Below are 16,081 nucleotides of genomic sequence, written 5' to 3'. Positions count from 1 at the left end.
CCCCTAGCTCTTTGCGAATAGTCTGGTTCTTTAACGTGCCCGGTGTATAGCACCGATAAACGCGAAGTCGTCTTTCCTGGGAAGAACCAGTACAGGCCTCTTAGTTATGTGGGAGACACTCTAGGGCATTTCAGAAATAAATTCCCAGTGCCTGGATCGGGATTCGAACCCGGACCTCTGGATTGACTGTCAAGCGTGTTACCACTAGACCACCGGCCCCTCTAATTTTTTCCCGGCCACAGGCCAGTATTTTTTTCAACTTTACTTCCTGTAAATACATGGGGTGAAGGTCATTTCAGATCTATACTTTAAAATGCAATTAAGAGTTAACAACCTTTAAGAGTTAAAAGAACCTTTAATGTCATTTTCATTCTACATGCAGTAAAGAAGGCCGTGAAGGCAGATTTCAATGTCATTTTCATTCTACATGCAGTAAAGACGTGTACCGTGAAGGCAGATTCAAGAACATACAACAAGTTTATTCACAGTTTAAGATAGGATTTATTGTAAACATAAAGAAAAATTTACAGGCACTGTAAGTCAAAAAATCTGTAGATGAAAGTTCTTTGAGTGAAGTAATACTTGAAAACAATACCCACATTATTGGTTTACACTGAATGTTGAACTGTAGCATAAATATGAAAATGTAAAACATATTTTAAGTTTCATATTTTACACTGATAACAAACATTTCACACATCAAACAAAAGGTCCTTTCATAGTACATACTTCATATTTCACAATTTACATTTTATACTTTACAAATAGATCTCAGTAAATCTCACATTCAAGCGCATATTTTTACCTTCTGTATTTTTGCTCCCTAACGGTTTGGCGGGTTTTCATTGATATAGGCAGAACCCTCTTCCATCTTTGAGTTGGAATATTTCTAAGATAATGGAATGATTATACGTATTTTTAAAACAATTATCAACAAACAGGACTTGCTCATGGTATTTCACTTCACTTAATTGTTATTCAAATAGCATGATTCTACCTTGCACTAATATAAAAGCTATTTGATACATGTAGTTAAAGCTTTTTAAGCACAAGTAAAGTTCTATCTGAAGCTACCAGGACCAGAGTAACTACAAGTAAAACTGCGGGCAACGGAAATGTTTGAATTGCAAACCGAGAAATGAACATTCTCATGAAGTCTGAAGGAATTTATAACACTTCCTTTAATTTGGATGCAAGGCCAATCTACTGATTTCTGTGACAGTGATAGTTTTTACAATGACAGAAATACAAAATGAATAGCACGCAATCATTTACACCAATACAGAAGTCACAAACCCTAACATCAGTACAGAGTACAGAGCACATGCTCCCTTATAAACGTCTAGAGCACGGAATTCCTTTTACCAGTACAGAGAGTGCAAATCCTTACACCAGTACAAAGAATACAATCCATTAAACCAGTAAAGACAATTTCTTACACATGTACAGAAACGCAAACACTTACAAAAGTACAGAAAACGCAAACTCTTACACAAGTAAAGAAAACGCAATTCCTTACACCAGTACAGAAAAACGCGATTCCTTACACCAGTACAGAAAACGCAATCCCTTACATCAGTAAAGAAAACGCAATCCCTTACATCAGTACAAAAAACACAATCCCTTACACCAGTAAAGAAAACACAATCCCTTACACCAGTAAAGAAAACACAATCCCTTATACCAGTAAAGAAAACACAATCTCTTATACCAGTACAAAAAACACAATCCCTTACACCAGTAAAGAAAACACAATCCCTTTTACCAGTACAGAAAACACAATCCCTTACATCAGTACAAAAAACACAATCCCTTATACCAGTACAGAAAACACAATCCCTTATACCAGTACAGAAAACACAATCCCTTACACCAGTACAAAAACACAATTATCCCTTAAACCAGTACAGAAAACACAATCCAATCCCTTACACCAGTACAAAAAACACAATCCCTTAAACCAGTACAGAAAACACAATCCCTTACACCAGTACAAAAAACACAATCCCTTAAACCAGTAGAGAAAACACAATCCCTTATACCAGTCTAGAGTACGTTATTCCTTTAACCAGTACAGAGAATGCAAATCCTTACATCAGTACAAAGAATACAATCCATTAAACCTGACAATTTCTTACACATGTACAGAAACGCAATCTTTTACACAAGTACATGAAACGCAAACTCTTACACCAGTACAGAAAACGCAAACTCTTACACAAGTAAAGAAACGCGATTCCTTACACCAGTAAAGAAAACGCAATTTCTTACACTAGTAAAGAAAACGCAATCTCCGAGACCAGTTAAGAAAACGCAGTCTCCGAGACCAATAAAGAAAACGCAATCTCCGAGACCAGTAAAGAAAACGCAATCATCCCTACACCATTTCATTTCACAGAACACAATCCCTTACAACAGTAAAAGTATGGATGTACATACAACGACTATGGACGCAAAAACACATGGACAATTTAAACCATTAAAACAACAGGACAAAACGAAAACATAAAAGAACAAAATTGGACATGTCTTCAAACTGACCGTAAAGGTAATGGTAAAGTGAAGTTTAACGTTGTTATTCGGCAAAAGTCTTAATCTGGAATGGGGCTTATTTTCAGTAAAGCCCAGGTTGGCGTCATATTTACCTCCCTTAGTATCCAGCCTAGCCTGATACTGCTGGAAACAGTACTAATGTTAACAGTTAATCACCCAGTACTGAACACTAGTCGGGATATCAGCCGTGACTGGGATTAATTACCAGAATAATTTTAGAAAATTTCCGAGACTTTCTCCCGCCAGATGAACCTTTAACATGTAATGTAATGGAAACAAAAGACACAATAGGTAAGAATCCAGAAAGAACATGTTAAAAATACAAAACAAACAAAAAACGGGTATGTATAGAAATCAGAAAACATGTTTACTTTGCAACGGCAAGAATTGTGCATGTTGCCTGACTACTTTCATTGGATTATATTCATGACCTGACACAGTACTACAAATTGCGTAGAATAAAATCCACTCAGATCTATTTCTTAAAAATTTCGGTCAAAAACAAAACAACAAACACAAAAATAAAGATATAATTAAAAGGTCATAATAATAATACCTAGTTATAGGATGTTGTTTTCGGTTCTTATGGATTTTGCCAGACCTAATCACATTCAGCGCGCATATCCTACCTGACAAAATCTACTCGAGCTAAATACAGCACCCAGGAGCAAAGTACTATTATAATAATTTAATATCATTTAATTAATTTCGCTTTTCTCGGGGTAAATTACTTTCACAGACTTTTCGAAAAGGCTATATTTGCTCTATACGTGTATTGGTGGTGTAATGAAATACTTTCTTAACATGTTCATTTTGTGCTTGCGACATAATGAAAAACAAAACTTAGATAAAATGATACACTAACAAACTGTTTTTGCGAATCTAGAGGAGACAAATGTAGAACAGCAAAATTTTAGATCACCGTCCGAAACCTAATTACAAGTTGCCAGCAAAAACAGTTTACACATCCAAAAATTCAGGGGCTAACAAGTCGGTTTATGTAGACTGACAATTAAAATTTTATTTATGAAAAATCTACACAGTCTATGCTTGAATTATTTCGTCAAAACTTGTTTCTATATAATATGTTTTGCTTACAATGTTGTACACTTATTTTTTAAATACAAATGAATAAGACAAATTTATACTTTTCAGCATTATTTGAGCCGTGCCATGAGAAAACCAACATAGTGGGTTTGCGACCAGCATGGATCTAGACCAGCCTGCGCATCCACGCAGTCTGGTCAGGATCCATGCTGTTCGCTTTCAAAGCCTATTGGAATTAGAGAAACTGTTAGCGAACAGCATGGATCCTGACCAGACTGCGCGGATGCGCAGGCTGGTCTGGATCCATGCTGGTCGCAAACCCACTATGTTGGTTTTCTCATGGCGCGGCTCATTTCACGTTAATTTTTTTTATGTTAAATGTCCCCAAAACCTAAACGACTTGCACGTCATTGCTATTTTTGAACGAACAGATCTGGAATACCGGTATATTTGTGCCACTTCAAATAAATGATACTATAACAGGCAAAAGAAGACAAAACAAACAAATAAATGAAGAGAACAATACAAGCCAAAAGTAAACGAAATTCATTGAAATCGATCGAATAATATAGTTCGTCACTGCCCTCTGTGCCTAACCTTCCGACGTGTTAGTCATATATTCAGACATATTTTGTGATACTAGTGCGATACGGGGTCTCGAAATCATGACCGTTGCTTTCGTAGTCAGATAGTGTTACAACTGGACCACTGCGTCCGCTCTAACGACCTAATAACCAACGGGATTCTATTATAAATCAAAGCCTTGAGATGTCTGGTGGTTGCGGGTTGTGCTTGAGTTATTTTCATTTTAAATGCCAGTCTATAAATATACATGTATAAGAAACAAATACTAATGTGCCTCATATCTAAGATAAACTCTGCCTGACCTTACATGAACAGCTGGAAGTCAGTGATGTAACCATGGGCTGGAATACCTAATCATTGACAGACCTTATATAATCTAAATGGCCAGTGTGAATGGATAGAGTATGAATAAGAACTGCTTGATCATTGATAATTCATCCGCATTTTTCATGAATGGGACTACTTTGTGTAGCACATTGAACATCCTTTGAATGTGTGATTTGGAATCAAATAAAGATGCTACATCATTGTCAGAAATACACTTAACTTTGGTAGCGGGATAAACCCGCAACCAAAAAGCAGCCATGGCTCAAGACACAGTGACAAACTATATTAACGCGGATACAGTCGGTGTACTAAATAACATAATGGAAAACGACAGCTAGCACGATTGCCATCCAAGTGATATCATACAGCTGTTTACATCCTGAAATAAAGTAAAATGTACCAGTTGTATTCCGGCAGAGTATTTACGTTACACAATTTTATACATAATTCAATTTATAGAATATAAGACTTTTTAAAAAAATTTCTAGTGTAATTTTGTTACGATTATAATTATATTGATGTACAACAAATAAAAAAACAAACACAACTTCAGAATATTTAATCATCGATGAACTGCGAAGACTTAAAGTCCAAAACAAGGGATATATGAGCCGTGCCATGTGAAAACCAACATAGTGGGTTTGCGACCAGCATGGATCCAGACCAGCCTGCGCGTTCGCGCAGTCTGGTCAGGATCAATGCTGTTCGCTTTTAAAGCCTATTGGAATTGGAGAAACTGTTAGCGAACAGCATGGATCCTGACCAGACTGCGCGGATGCGCAGGCTGGTCTTGATCCATGCTGGTCGCAAACCCACTATGTTGGTTTTCTCAAGGCACGGCTCATATGTGATTCATTGAAGGTGTGAATTACCTGATGTAACCGTGGTAACACCAGTAGTACTCTCAGGAACTATAAACATTGTGGTATTTGGTTCTTGTGTCGTTGGTTCCAAAGTTGTCTCAGGAACAGCTTAAAAATGAAAATAGTGTTTATTTAAATCATATTTTATTTACACGTAATCTGCGAAAGAAAAATGTGTAAACATTTCTACATCATTTTGATCATCAAATGAATTTTGAAAAAAAGAATAAAAATCGAACAGAAATCGAAACTGAACTCGACGTTTTAAAGGTTTTACTGTGTCCTCTTCCCCAACCTCGAATTCTCACAATAATGGCCTCTCACTTAGTCAACAATTTGCAAAAAAGTCCTAAATGTTCATGGAGAATTAATCTCAAGACTGATTTAACCAAGTCATCAAACATTATTGGTACTTTGTTTAGCATGTTAATTTGTGCACATAGGTTAAAGTTTGTGATTTCATTCAGCCAGAACAGAGTTATGGCTATTAAAATTTAAACTAGATGCGAGTCCACAGACACAGGTGCACCCTCCCACTCCCGTCACTGAACAATATCCCAGGTGCATAATAATATTCCTATGATGTTTCATGAACCTAGGTCAAATACTTCTTGAGATATGTGCGACACAACTTGTATGCCTTTATGCATATTTTTGACTAAGTCGAGGGCTATAACTCTGCCCTGGCTGAGTGATATCTCTAACAAAACCTCAAGTGCACAACTTTCCATACTGGATAATATTCCTATAGTGTTTCATAATTCTGGGTCAAATACTTTTTGAGATACATGAGACACAAACTTAGACCCTTTTTATGCATATTTTGACTAAGCCAAGGGTCATAACTCTGGCCTCACTGTATGAGATCCAAGTTAAGACGCATTGTGTACAACGACACAATTTCGGACGGACATGGAATGCCACGTTCCAAAAAAACCCCAAAAAAACGCAAGTTCGTAAAAAGTATTTGAGCTAGAGTCATGAAACCAAACCAAAACGGAATATTATTCAGTATGTGAAGTTGAGCAGCTAGAGATTTGTTTGCAATTTCACTCTGCAAGACTAGAGTAACGGCTCTTACTGTATATGTAGTAAGGGCCTAAAAGCTTTTGTTGTATTTATCTCAAAAGTATTTGATATTGGGTCCTTACACTTTATAGGCATGTTATACAGCCTGTGAAAGTGTGTACCTGGGGTTTTAATTGGGATGCATCCCACCACACAAACTTCCGTTTCCTACCCCTTCCCAAAAAGAACAAAAAAGTATTTTTTTACTGTTCAGGTTCTTTTATCTGGCGTTTCTTGAAATCCATACCCATACCCTTGGTGACCCATACCTAAACTCACGGTAATATGAATGTTTACTAAACAAACAAGGAAAAATATCAACCAGGGAATGCCATGTTTCAAAAACGCAGCCTCCCCAAAACGAAACTCACAGCACGCGGTTGTGCACACTACCAACACACACTCACATGCAAAGCAAACACACGAAAACAAAACAAACAAATAAAGGAACACAGTGGGGCACAGCCTTGGAACGGTCAGTGGCGAAAACACCATTAAGTCTTGCATTGTCAACAAGTAGCACATGACTGTGCAGTGACAGGAAGTTGGGACACACAAGTAGCTTTAAAAACATTTACATGGATGATGCTTCTTTACGTGCTCTTGGCTATACTAAACAACAAATACTTCAGCAAATGTTTTCAAATAACTAATAAAAGCACAAAACAAATACCGAGGTTAAACACTGATAAATAGTATCTAATTATTTGTTGGTCGTCTGTCCAGCTTAAATGGTAAATGAAGACTTTTTTAAAATCAACCTGGTAACAAATTTTTAATTTGACTTTTTAGTTTCTAAGTCATACTGGCATTATAATTTTCTATTCCAGTTCTGGAAAAAGGTGTCGTTCGGACGTTATTTATCATGTGCGAGCACCTGCGTAAAACCATCGACCTTCTGCAAGCCAGCTGGGTAGCGGCTTCTAATGAAAGAATTCTACAACCAAAACAGAGTTTTGAGCTCACATAGGTGAGAGGCAGTAACTTAAAGTTAGAGACCTAAATTATTGGGAACGGTGTCCAACTGAAATATTTCACTTTCACTCCCTTGTTAATAACCTCGTGATAGTAGACCCGTAATGAGACCCGGAGGGTACTTATTCTCCCTTTAAACGATTTCGCAATTTTCCGGTTGTTTTGTTATAGGCTTAATTATAGTAAAGGAACCAGCGTGGGAGCCATCTGGTCTAGTCACTTTATGGCGGACAGGTTTTTGAACACTAATTTTTCACTTGGCATGGCCACAGAGGTCTAAATTAAAGCTGTTTTTTTTTTTAATTTCATTGATGTATTTTTGACATTTTGGTAGACAAAATGGGAGAGGAGGTTGTATTTGGTGAAGTGAAACTCAATTTTTGTATTATTAGTACTTCCTGGTCACAGCAGTGTGATTTTGATGTGATTTTATAGTAAGTAAATGTGTCAACAGAAATCTCTCTTAGAAGAAACATGACCCCTTCTTTTCTCTTCATTTTATATCAATTTTATCGTAACTCTTTAAAATGAGTTAAGGATTTGTTCTCTGAAATGGGTCTATCTATGTTTAGTAGCTCTTTAAAAAAAATGTTAGTTTTATATAGAATATATAGGGACTATCATTTAGTGTAGTGTGACCTAAAAACAATTGTTTTGGCAGAATGGTGCCGATATAGTATCATGGAATACGTAATTGCACGGAAATTGCCGATTGTCCTTACAAGTCCACTACCTTCAATACTTCCGCTGGATTCCAATTTCAAACGTTTGTTGAGTTTCTGAAAACTAGATTTTTTTTTCAAATTATCTTAGCACAGTCAAAAGTAAAAGAGGTTTCTCAATTGCGTTACTTACCAGTGGCATTAGTCTCACATATGTAATTATAACTCCTAGTGCAATCATCGTCCCTCCATGCATATCCGTCTTTGCTTTTAAACATGTCAACACAATCTTCTCGCTGAAAGAAGTCGTCTGGTTCATTTTCATACCAATCTGTTAAGTTAGCCGACTTGCCCGAGTAATGCCAAACGAATGAGCCTTCTGTTGTTAGGTCACTGAGCGACATCCAAAATGTATCTGAAATTAAGTCAACTTGTTTACAAAATAGAACTCTATTTCGTGTTCACTAAGCGTCATCCAAAATGTATTCGAAATTTAGGTGACTGTTTTGATTGCACTCTGTTTCTTGGCCACTAGGCGACATCCAGAATGTATCTGAAATTAAGCAACCTTGGCTTGATTGATGTAAAAAATAGAACTCTATTTCGTTTTCACTAAGTGTCATCAAAAATGTATATGAAATTTAGCTGAATTGTTTGATTCATGTTAAATACTATATAGGTTATAATGCAGTAATTCGGTCAAAAATGTGCTTCCGTGGTGTAGTCGAAAGAAGTTCCTAATAAATAGATCTTAATTTTTCCATTTTTCGCGCATTTGCGCGTAAATCGGGGGCCAAATGGGCATTATTTCACTCGTGGAATGAATTTTACATAAAATAGAACACTTTTCATGCTAATATTCGCATGTTTTCGAGTTGTTTACTTGAAAACGAAAGTAGGGTGTTTATTCTGCGGACCGCTTTCTGAAATGCGGCAATATAAGGGTACCTGACTTCAGCTGACTTGCATTTCACTGCATACTATTCAACACCCCTTTTTCTTTTCGTTTTCTTGAAGCAAATGTATGGATATCTTGTGGATAATAGGTCTACGACGGAGTGAAAATCTAGAAACTGTAACAAAATAGTTCTGAAGTAGCTGAATTTTATATGAAACAAAGAACAATTTCTTTTATTGGTATTTAGCCTATATTCTAGTATAAAACTACTGTTCTTGTCACATTTCGGAGGTGTTTTAACAGGAGGGAAAACGTTTGTTAACAGAGAGATTCTCGCGCTCACGTGCTATTAAAACACCTTTTTATATATGTGCGTTCCGTGGCAAAGCGTAAACGCATTATTATTATTATTATTTATTATTATACCAGATTTATATAGCGCCCTTTTCATGATCAATTTCACGTACAAAGGCGCTTTACATAGTTCAAATGCAGCCACACAGGGCGCATAATTCATCCTCTACTAGTACAGACACAGAGAGATCTGACCAGAGGGACAGAGTGAGACAAAGCCCCCACGACAGAGAGATCAGAAATCAGATACAGGCTTGTCCGGCTAACTTAGCCTAGCTCGTTGCGAATAGACAGCCTGGTTCTTTAACGTGCCCAGTGAGTGGAAAGACTGAAAAGCGTTTCTGAACATTCCCGAGTAACTGCCGGGGATCGAACCCCCGACCTCAGGATTGGAAGGCCAGTGTGCAAACCTCTGAGCTATCCGTCCACCTGCATTGCGGTCCCAAAATGGATAATTCAAAGGAAAATGATGTCAACGTGAAAAAACAATGCAGACATTCCCGTGCATTACATGTGAATTTAATGCTGTTAAGGGATAATTTATTCGTTTATTAGTTTTTACGCGTTTTATACTAGAATAGTGTTAACGCATGTTCATTTTGTGTTGTAACATCTTTAAAATCCCTCGGGAAACGTTGGCACCTTCGCCCTACCGGGCTCGGGCACCAACCAATACCTCGGGATTCTCCAGATGTTATAACATGAAGAAACATGCGCTATCCCTCCATTAAACCAGTCTGGCCCATGCACATGCATCATAAAAGACATACAGATAAAACTAACATTTCACACCAATTTGAGTCTGGACATTTTATTATATATTTAGCTGGGGTAAGCTGGGAAACTTAAAAAAGCATTACAAACGAATGTCGCAGTAAATATTCTGCCTTTTAAAAGATATGTCGAAATACTAAGTCTATCTTTTCTGGCAATTTATAAAAAAAATGTCGCTTTTGATGAAGCGATGGAGCGCATATTGATCCAGTTATCAAGTCAGTGCGGGAAAAAGAGTCACAATTTTTAGGGGATTTTAAAGATATCTGCAAATTGCAAATGAATATTTAAATGGCTCTTTAAATAAGCACAAACATTTTTGGGAGTCAAGCAGCATTATTATTGGAATAATGTCTTCTTCATGTGAATTTATAGCAGAATTACAATACATTATTGCATTCTATGAAAATAAAGATTTACACTTTCCAATCTGTAAAATGAAGAATACAGTACAAAAAATTTTGAATGAAAAAATTACAATCAAATTTTTTAATTTAATAATATACACATGGTCATTTCTCTGATCTACAAAGTTGAAAATACTTGTTTACGTTTTTAAATATTTAATGAAATATTTCCAGTTTCCATGTTGTTGTTTTTTTAATGACGAGACCTATACTCTGTACTTATCTTAGCGTATCTATTGTAAACTTACTGTTTGCCTACGTTTCAGAGAAAACCTCCAACCTGAGATATCTTTGTTCGACACCTTTCCTGTTTATTTATGTAAACGGGTTTTTAATCAGTTTAAAAGACCAAGTTTAGAATCAGATTACCGAAATATACATTATTTGATCCGTTTGCCAAAGTCTAGACTGGCATCAGTCGTTAGAGTCATTAAATGTAAAACACTTGGCCATAAAATCAATCCTCTCTAATAGCGCTTTCTGATGCCAATACGACTGCCCGGGGACAAATAACTAGGCCAATATGAAATCGCTTGATTTGTGATAATATTATCATTCAACTTTCGACTATTGGCCCTGCTTTTCTCATATCGGCTCAGTTATGTTTTGTATTAGCTCTATCTGTTTCATATGATGTTCACAATTTGTCTAATACAGTGTGTAATATTGTAAAATTGAATAATAATAGTGTTTACTATTCAACGTTACAATATTACACACTGTATTAGATCAATTGCGCACATCATATCAAAAAGTAGATCTAACACAAAGCATAACTGAGCCAATATGAGAAAAGCAGGGCCAACACGGTAAACAGGGCCAGCGGAATTCAAGCATTCTAATTGGTTCAAAAGAGAGGGCCAATACGGAGAAGTCACTTCCGTTAGATTTTTAAATGACGCCATTTTGTTTTACCTAATTATACATGATTACAATTGTTTATGTAACAAATTCATGTAATAACCAAGTAAGACTGAGCGGACGTACGGTGTCGATGTACGATTTTTTTGCAGATAATAACGATACATTCGGCTTATTCGTTATTTTGTACAAACAAGTTCCTGTCAATTTTCAAGGAAATAAATATTGAGAAAATATGCGAAACTCAGATTAATTGAAAGTATGAGACTTCTCTTAAACAGACATTTACATAGTGTGGATCATGAACAGGCTCAATCAGTTTTCCACTTTTTTATTTTGTTAGCGATTCACACGCTGGGAAATGGATGAATAATATTGATTGCGAACTCGAATGTCAGTTGTAAACTGCAAACAATTTCGGATAAGAATAAAACGAGGCATGGGGGTGTCGTGGAGACATTAAAAGAAGACAAAGCTGTTGTCCGTTTTACGTTGACCGTTTACTTTGTAGACCGGAAGCAAAACAAGTGACGTATAGGACGTCATAACATACAACAAAATAGCGCGTTACGTAAACGTGACGCCAAGTATGGCGCGACATTAAATATACACGTTTCTTAACGTGACACTCCGGGGGCCACGATGCTAATTTTTCAACGTAAACATGTTATTTAGAGTATTTACAAGGCATTCTAACACGACCAGCAAATAACCTACATACATGTAGGGCAAAACCTATCTCGGGGTATTCTGCATTCTAACACGATCCGATTCATTTTCCAATTAAACAAAGAAGGCTGAAAACAGTGAATTATTATACATCAATTCACTGTTCTGACGTCACAATTATTACGTCATAGCGTCAAACGGCATAGCGGCGCGCTGGAAAAGAAACCGACTGAAAACGGGAAAGTATTTAATGCATGCCGTCAAGGATGTACTTTAAAGTCCTTGGTAACGTGTTAGAATCGAAATAATATATCTCATTTAGTAATTTGCTCTTGAATAAAATCATAGTTTGTCGTTCAGATGCGTATTATTATATCACTCGGGCTGCGCCCTCGTGATATAATTCCTTCGCATCTGAACTCCAAACAATGATTTATTCAGCGACAAATCACTAAGTGAGATATATTATTTCTTAAATACTCTCGTGCAATGACGTCATCCGATATAGGTGCGTAGCACGGTCGTAAAAATAATTACCATTTTTCTAACACTGGTGATACTAATTTGTCGTGTTAGAATCGAAATAACAAGTTCCCAAGTGTGATTTATCGTAGAATAACCCGTGTTTTGAGTTCTTATGCGAAAGAATATATCATTCAGGCTAACTTATTATTTCTTAATTAAAAGTACGACTCGGCTTAAGTGAATAATTACAAAAATCCATAAAACATAGTAAATCACTTTCTCTGAGAAATAACAGTCATTGTTTACTCAGGAATATGTTATATCAATTTTGCGGATAATGGTGAAACTAGAAATTCAGTTAAACTACTGTATAACCACATATTGCTGAACAAGTGTTACTGTCACTTTAAGTTATCCATTACGCGTGGTACAGTTTGTCGGATCTCCTAGAAATTTAATGTTACAGTCACTTAGTAAGTTCTGTGTAATAATCACTGGGCAAGGTAACTGTTCTTTAAGGAATCACGCACATCTGGTTACTTCAGCTCGAGCGGATATAGTTTTGAGTTTGGTCGGGTAGTTACACCTCGTCTTGATCTAACACGGGCTGCTCGAATAAGTCCATCGTTTCCAACGATAAAGTCTTCAATCACTCCAAGAGACCAGCGATTTCTCGGTAAGTTGGTGTCATGTATCTGCACGACGTCACCAACCGTAACAGCATCTCCATGGTTACCAGATGTTCTGTGAAACTCTCGCAGAGATATGAGATATTCGTACTTCCATCTTGACCAGACGTGTTCAAGTGTTGCAGACTTAAATCTCTAGAGTTTGTCTGCAGAATCATGGGATAGGTCGTCTGCTGCGGTCTCCGTGTTGTCTGGATAAACAGAAGAAGTAACTCTTCTTCCATACAGTAGATGGGAAAGGGTAAGTGGTTCCTCGTCCAAGGGGTCTGTAGATGTGTGTGTGAGCGGGCGGTCATTTACGATACATTCTACTTCTGCAGTAATTGTTTGAAGAACTTCCATGCTAACCAAAGACTTTCCGAGTACTTTTCTGATACAGGTCTTCGTTATGCCAATAAGCCTCTACCAACAGCCTCCGTACCATGGCGCGTGCTGGGGAATAAATGACCATGTTATGTCGTGTGTTCCAAGGATCTCTTCCTTCAGGATTTTGTCCGACATAATGACTTTGGGTGTTGCTTTTCTGCTGAAGAAACGTCGTAGAGCCAAAATAAATGAATCCACAGTCATGTTCGGTACTCTTTCTAAATGGACAGCTCGTGTATTGGCACATGTGAAAAGGCAAATGTATGCTTTCTGTAGTTTTCCGCTCGACGATCTTACTGTTAAAGCTCCGGTAAAGTCTATGCCTTTTACTCTGAATAGTGGCGTAACCTTCAATCTGTCGATAGGTAACGGCGGGATCAGTTACTCGATATGCTCTTCCTGTGACCTTACGGCACGTAACGCACGAGCGAACTATTTTCTGATCACGCTGGCGAAGATAGGTGACTGTGCTCTCAGTACCGGAATGCATATGTGTAACGTGTGCGTCCAAAATAATAAGCTTTGTAAGGTTATCTTTGGAAGGCATGCAGGTAGGGAAATCTCGTGCTGTGTAGTAACGGTGCGTTGGATATTCTGCCGCCACAACGTATTAATTTGTCGTTATCAAGAAACAAAGCTGTCTCACTAGGTTGGGTCTTTTCATCTGGACGTTTCTATTCTAGTAGATGTTGTGTATCACGTCCAGAAAATGACGGCACTGTACGTACTTTATCAGCTGCCTGGCTGCTGCGTTGATCTCGTGCGACTCTAGAGCTCCGTAGATCTTCTCAATATTTCTGCAGTTGTTCACAAATCTTAGAACATATCAGCTAGCTTACGGTATGTGATGAATCTGTTGATGTCTATAACACCTAAAATGCCGGGATCGGGTGTATTTTCTCGCGGTGTAGTCAGACATGCGGAATAGTTGGTATTTTCCTGTTCGCTATCGGTGTGCGTACTCGGTATTAAGTCATATCCGGAAAATGTTGTCTCGTTGTTCAGCTAGCTAGGACCATGCATCCATAATCTGTTGTCGTAGCATTTCTCGTAGGTAAGTCCTCTCGACAGAAGGTCTGCTTGGTTTGAATCTGTTGGGCAATAGTTCCATAGGAAACCGTCTGTCAACTCGTGTATTTCTGTTATACGTCTGGCTACGAATTGTGGCTTTGGTTTGGTTGTAGAAATCCACTTCAATACGATCTGGCTGTCGCTTCATAAGTATACTTTCTCACATTGTATGGTGGCTGTTATGTGTTGACTAAGTTTAGCGCCTGTAAGTGCTGCACACAGTTCAGTTTCGGCACGGTAAGTTGTTTAATGGGAGTTACTTTATTCTTCGCCATGACGAGAGTGATGTGACAACCGGAAACAAGGTATGCGCATGAGCTATATGCTTTGGTGCTGGCATCACAGAAGACGTGAAGAGTTACGTTCCTGGGTGTTGTGCCTTGAAAGTATCGTCTGCAAAACTTGGTTTCGGTAGCTTTCGCCGTATCTTCTCTGATCTTACACCACTATGTAATGATTTCACCCGGCAACGGTTCGTCCCACTCAAATTTACGTTTCCATAGCGACTGTATCAACATCTTGCCTGTCACGGTGATCGGGCTAAGTAATCCAAGTGGATCATAAATGGAGGATGATTTTTAAAGGATCACACGTTTCGTCAGAAGAGAGATACTTTACGCTGCCTTCAGTCTTTGTGGAAATGACAGTTCGTCTATTGAAGAATCCAAGCGCATGCCCAATACCTTTGTATTTCTATCCCAATCTGACTGAAGTACAGCTCCAATTCACGCTACGGACATAGGATCTGAAGACGTGCTATTGATAGCCTCGTTCTGACGACCCTTACGGTAGCCAATCAGAGCCTACTTACAACATTTTGTAAGCAAAAGTAGAAGTTTAAAAATCTATATTAAGCCTGGGTTTTTCATATTTACATATTCTTATAGCTACCACATCGCGACTACGCCTTCGTGTTTTGAGGGAAAGTATATGTCATGGTACGGACTTGGTCACGTAAGGTGTCAGACAGCCGGTTAGCTCAGTCGGTAGGGCACTCGCCCTGTAAGCGAGAGGTCCCGGGTTCGAGCCCCGGACTGACTGCACATTTTTCTCACCCTTCAACGCTATTTGATGGTTCAGCCAAATGCTTGTGGAAACAAGTCGTCTGATTTGTTCTAATAAAAACAGATTTGCGAAAATAAAAATAGCAATATCGGAAATTCAAAATATACAGAAGACGAATGTGAATGGGTCATTCTCAAATCTTCGTTTAGAAGATCAAGAACTTAAGTCAGATTGTTTCTATCCTTTTCGCTAACTCCGTCGGATTTGATTTTCTCACACAGAACTGGGTTGTTCGAGCTCCATGATCTCAAATTAAAAGATGCTTTCTGGAACAGTTGTCTGGTGTTGGTGTAGAAATTTAGCAGTGTAGACTCGTCTGGTACGCTGGTAAGTATGTTATCGACGTATAATTATTGTTGAATACGTTCTGTTTCGTCGCATC

The 16,081-nt window shown here is 37.8% G+C and overlaps 1 protein-coding gene and 1 non-coding gene across 2 annotated transcripts; one reads left to right on the top strand and one right to left on the bottom strand.

Moving 5' to 3' along the window:
- Nucleotides 1-4,758: 4,758 nt before the first annotated feature.
- Nucleotides 4,759-8,489, bottom strand: LOC123550140 (alpha-N-acetylgalactosamine-specific lectin-like). Its single transcript, XM_053546984.1, has 3 exons — nucleotides 8,274-8,489; nucleotides 5,385-5,483; nucleotides 4,759-4,891 (listed from the first exon to the last, which is right to left on the bottom strand). Exons 1-3 carry the CDS (start codon nucleotides 8,482-8,484, stop codon nucleotides 4,821-4,823), a joined length of 381 nt encoding a protein of 126 aa, XP_053402959.1. The 5' UTR covers nucleotides 8,485-8,489; the 3' UTR covers nucleotides 4,759-4,820.
- Nucleotides 8,490-15,602: 7,113 nt separating this feature from the next.
- Nucleotides 15,603-15,675, top strand: Trnat-ugu (transfer RNA threonine (anticodon UGU)). Its single transcript has one exon. It is a non-coding gene; the product is annotated as a tRNA-Thr (tRNA).
- Nucleotides 15,676-16,081: the final 406 nt, after the last annotated feature.

The sequence above is a fragment of the Mercenaria mercenaria genome, chromosome 6 (assembly GCF_021730395.1).
Source record: "Mercenaria mercenaria strain notata chromosome 6, MADL_Memer_1, whole genome shotgun sequence".
Taxonomy (NCBI): Eukaryota; Metazoa; Mollusca; class Bivalvia; order Venerida; family Veneridae; genus Mercenaria; species Mercenaria mercenaria.
The sequence above is the reverse complement of the archived record's forward strand: the minus strand, read 5'-3'. Positions and strand labels throughout refer to the sequence as shown.

Bases quoted from the DNA above. Each gene is read 5' to 3' on its own strand.
- LOC123550140 (XM_053546984.1), bottom strand. From the start codon at position 8,484: ATGTCGCTCAGTGACCTAACAACAGAAGGCTCATTCGTTTGGCATTAC. The intron at 5,484-8,273 runs GTAAGTAACGCA...TTCATTTTTAAG, and splicing joins ATGTGAGACTAATGCCACTG to CTGTTCCTGAGACAACTTTG. The intron at 4,892-5,384 runs GTAATTCACACC...ACTTTATTTCAG, and splicing joins TGTTACCACGGTTACATCAG to GATGTAAACAGCTGTATGAT.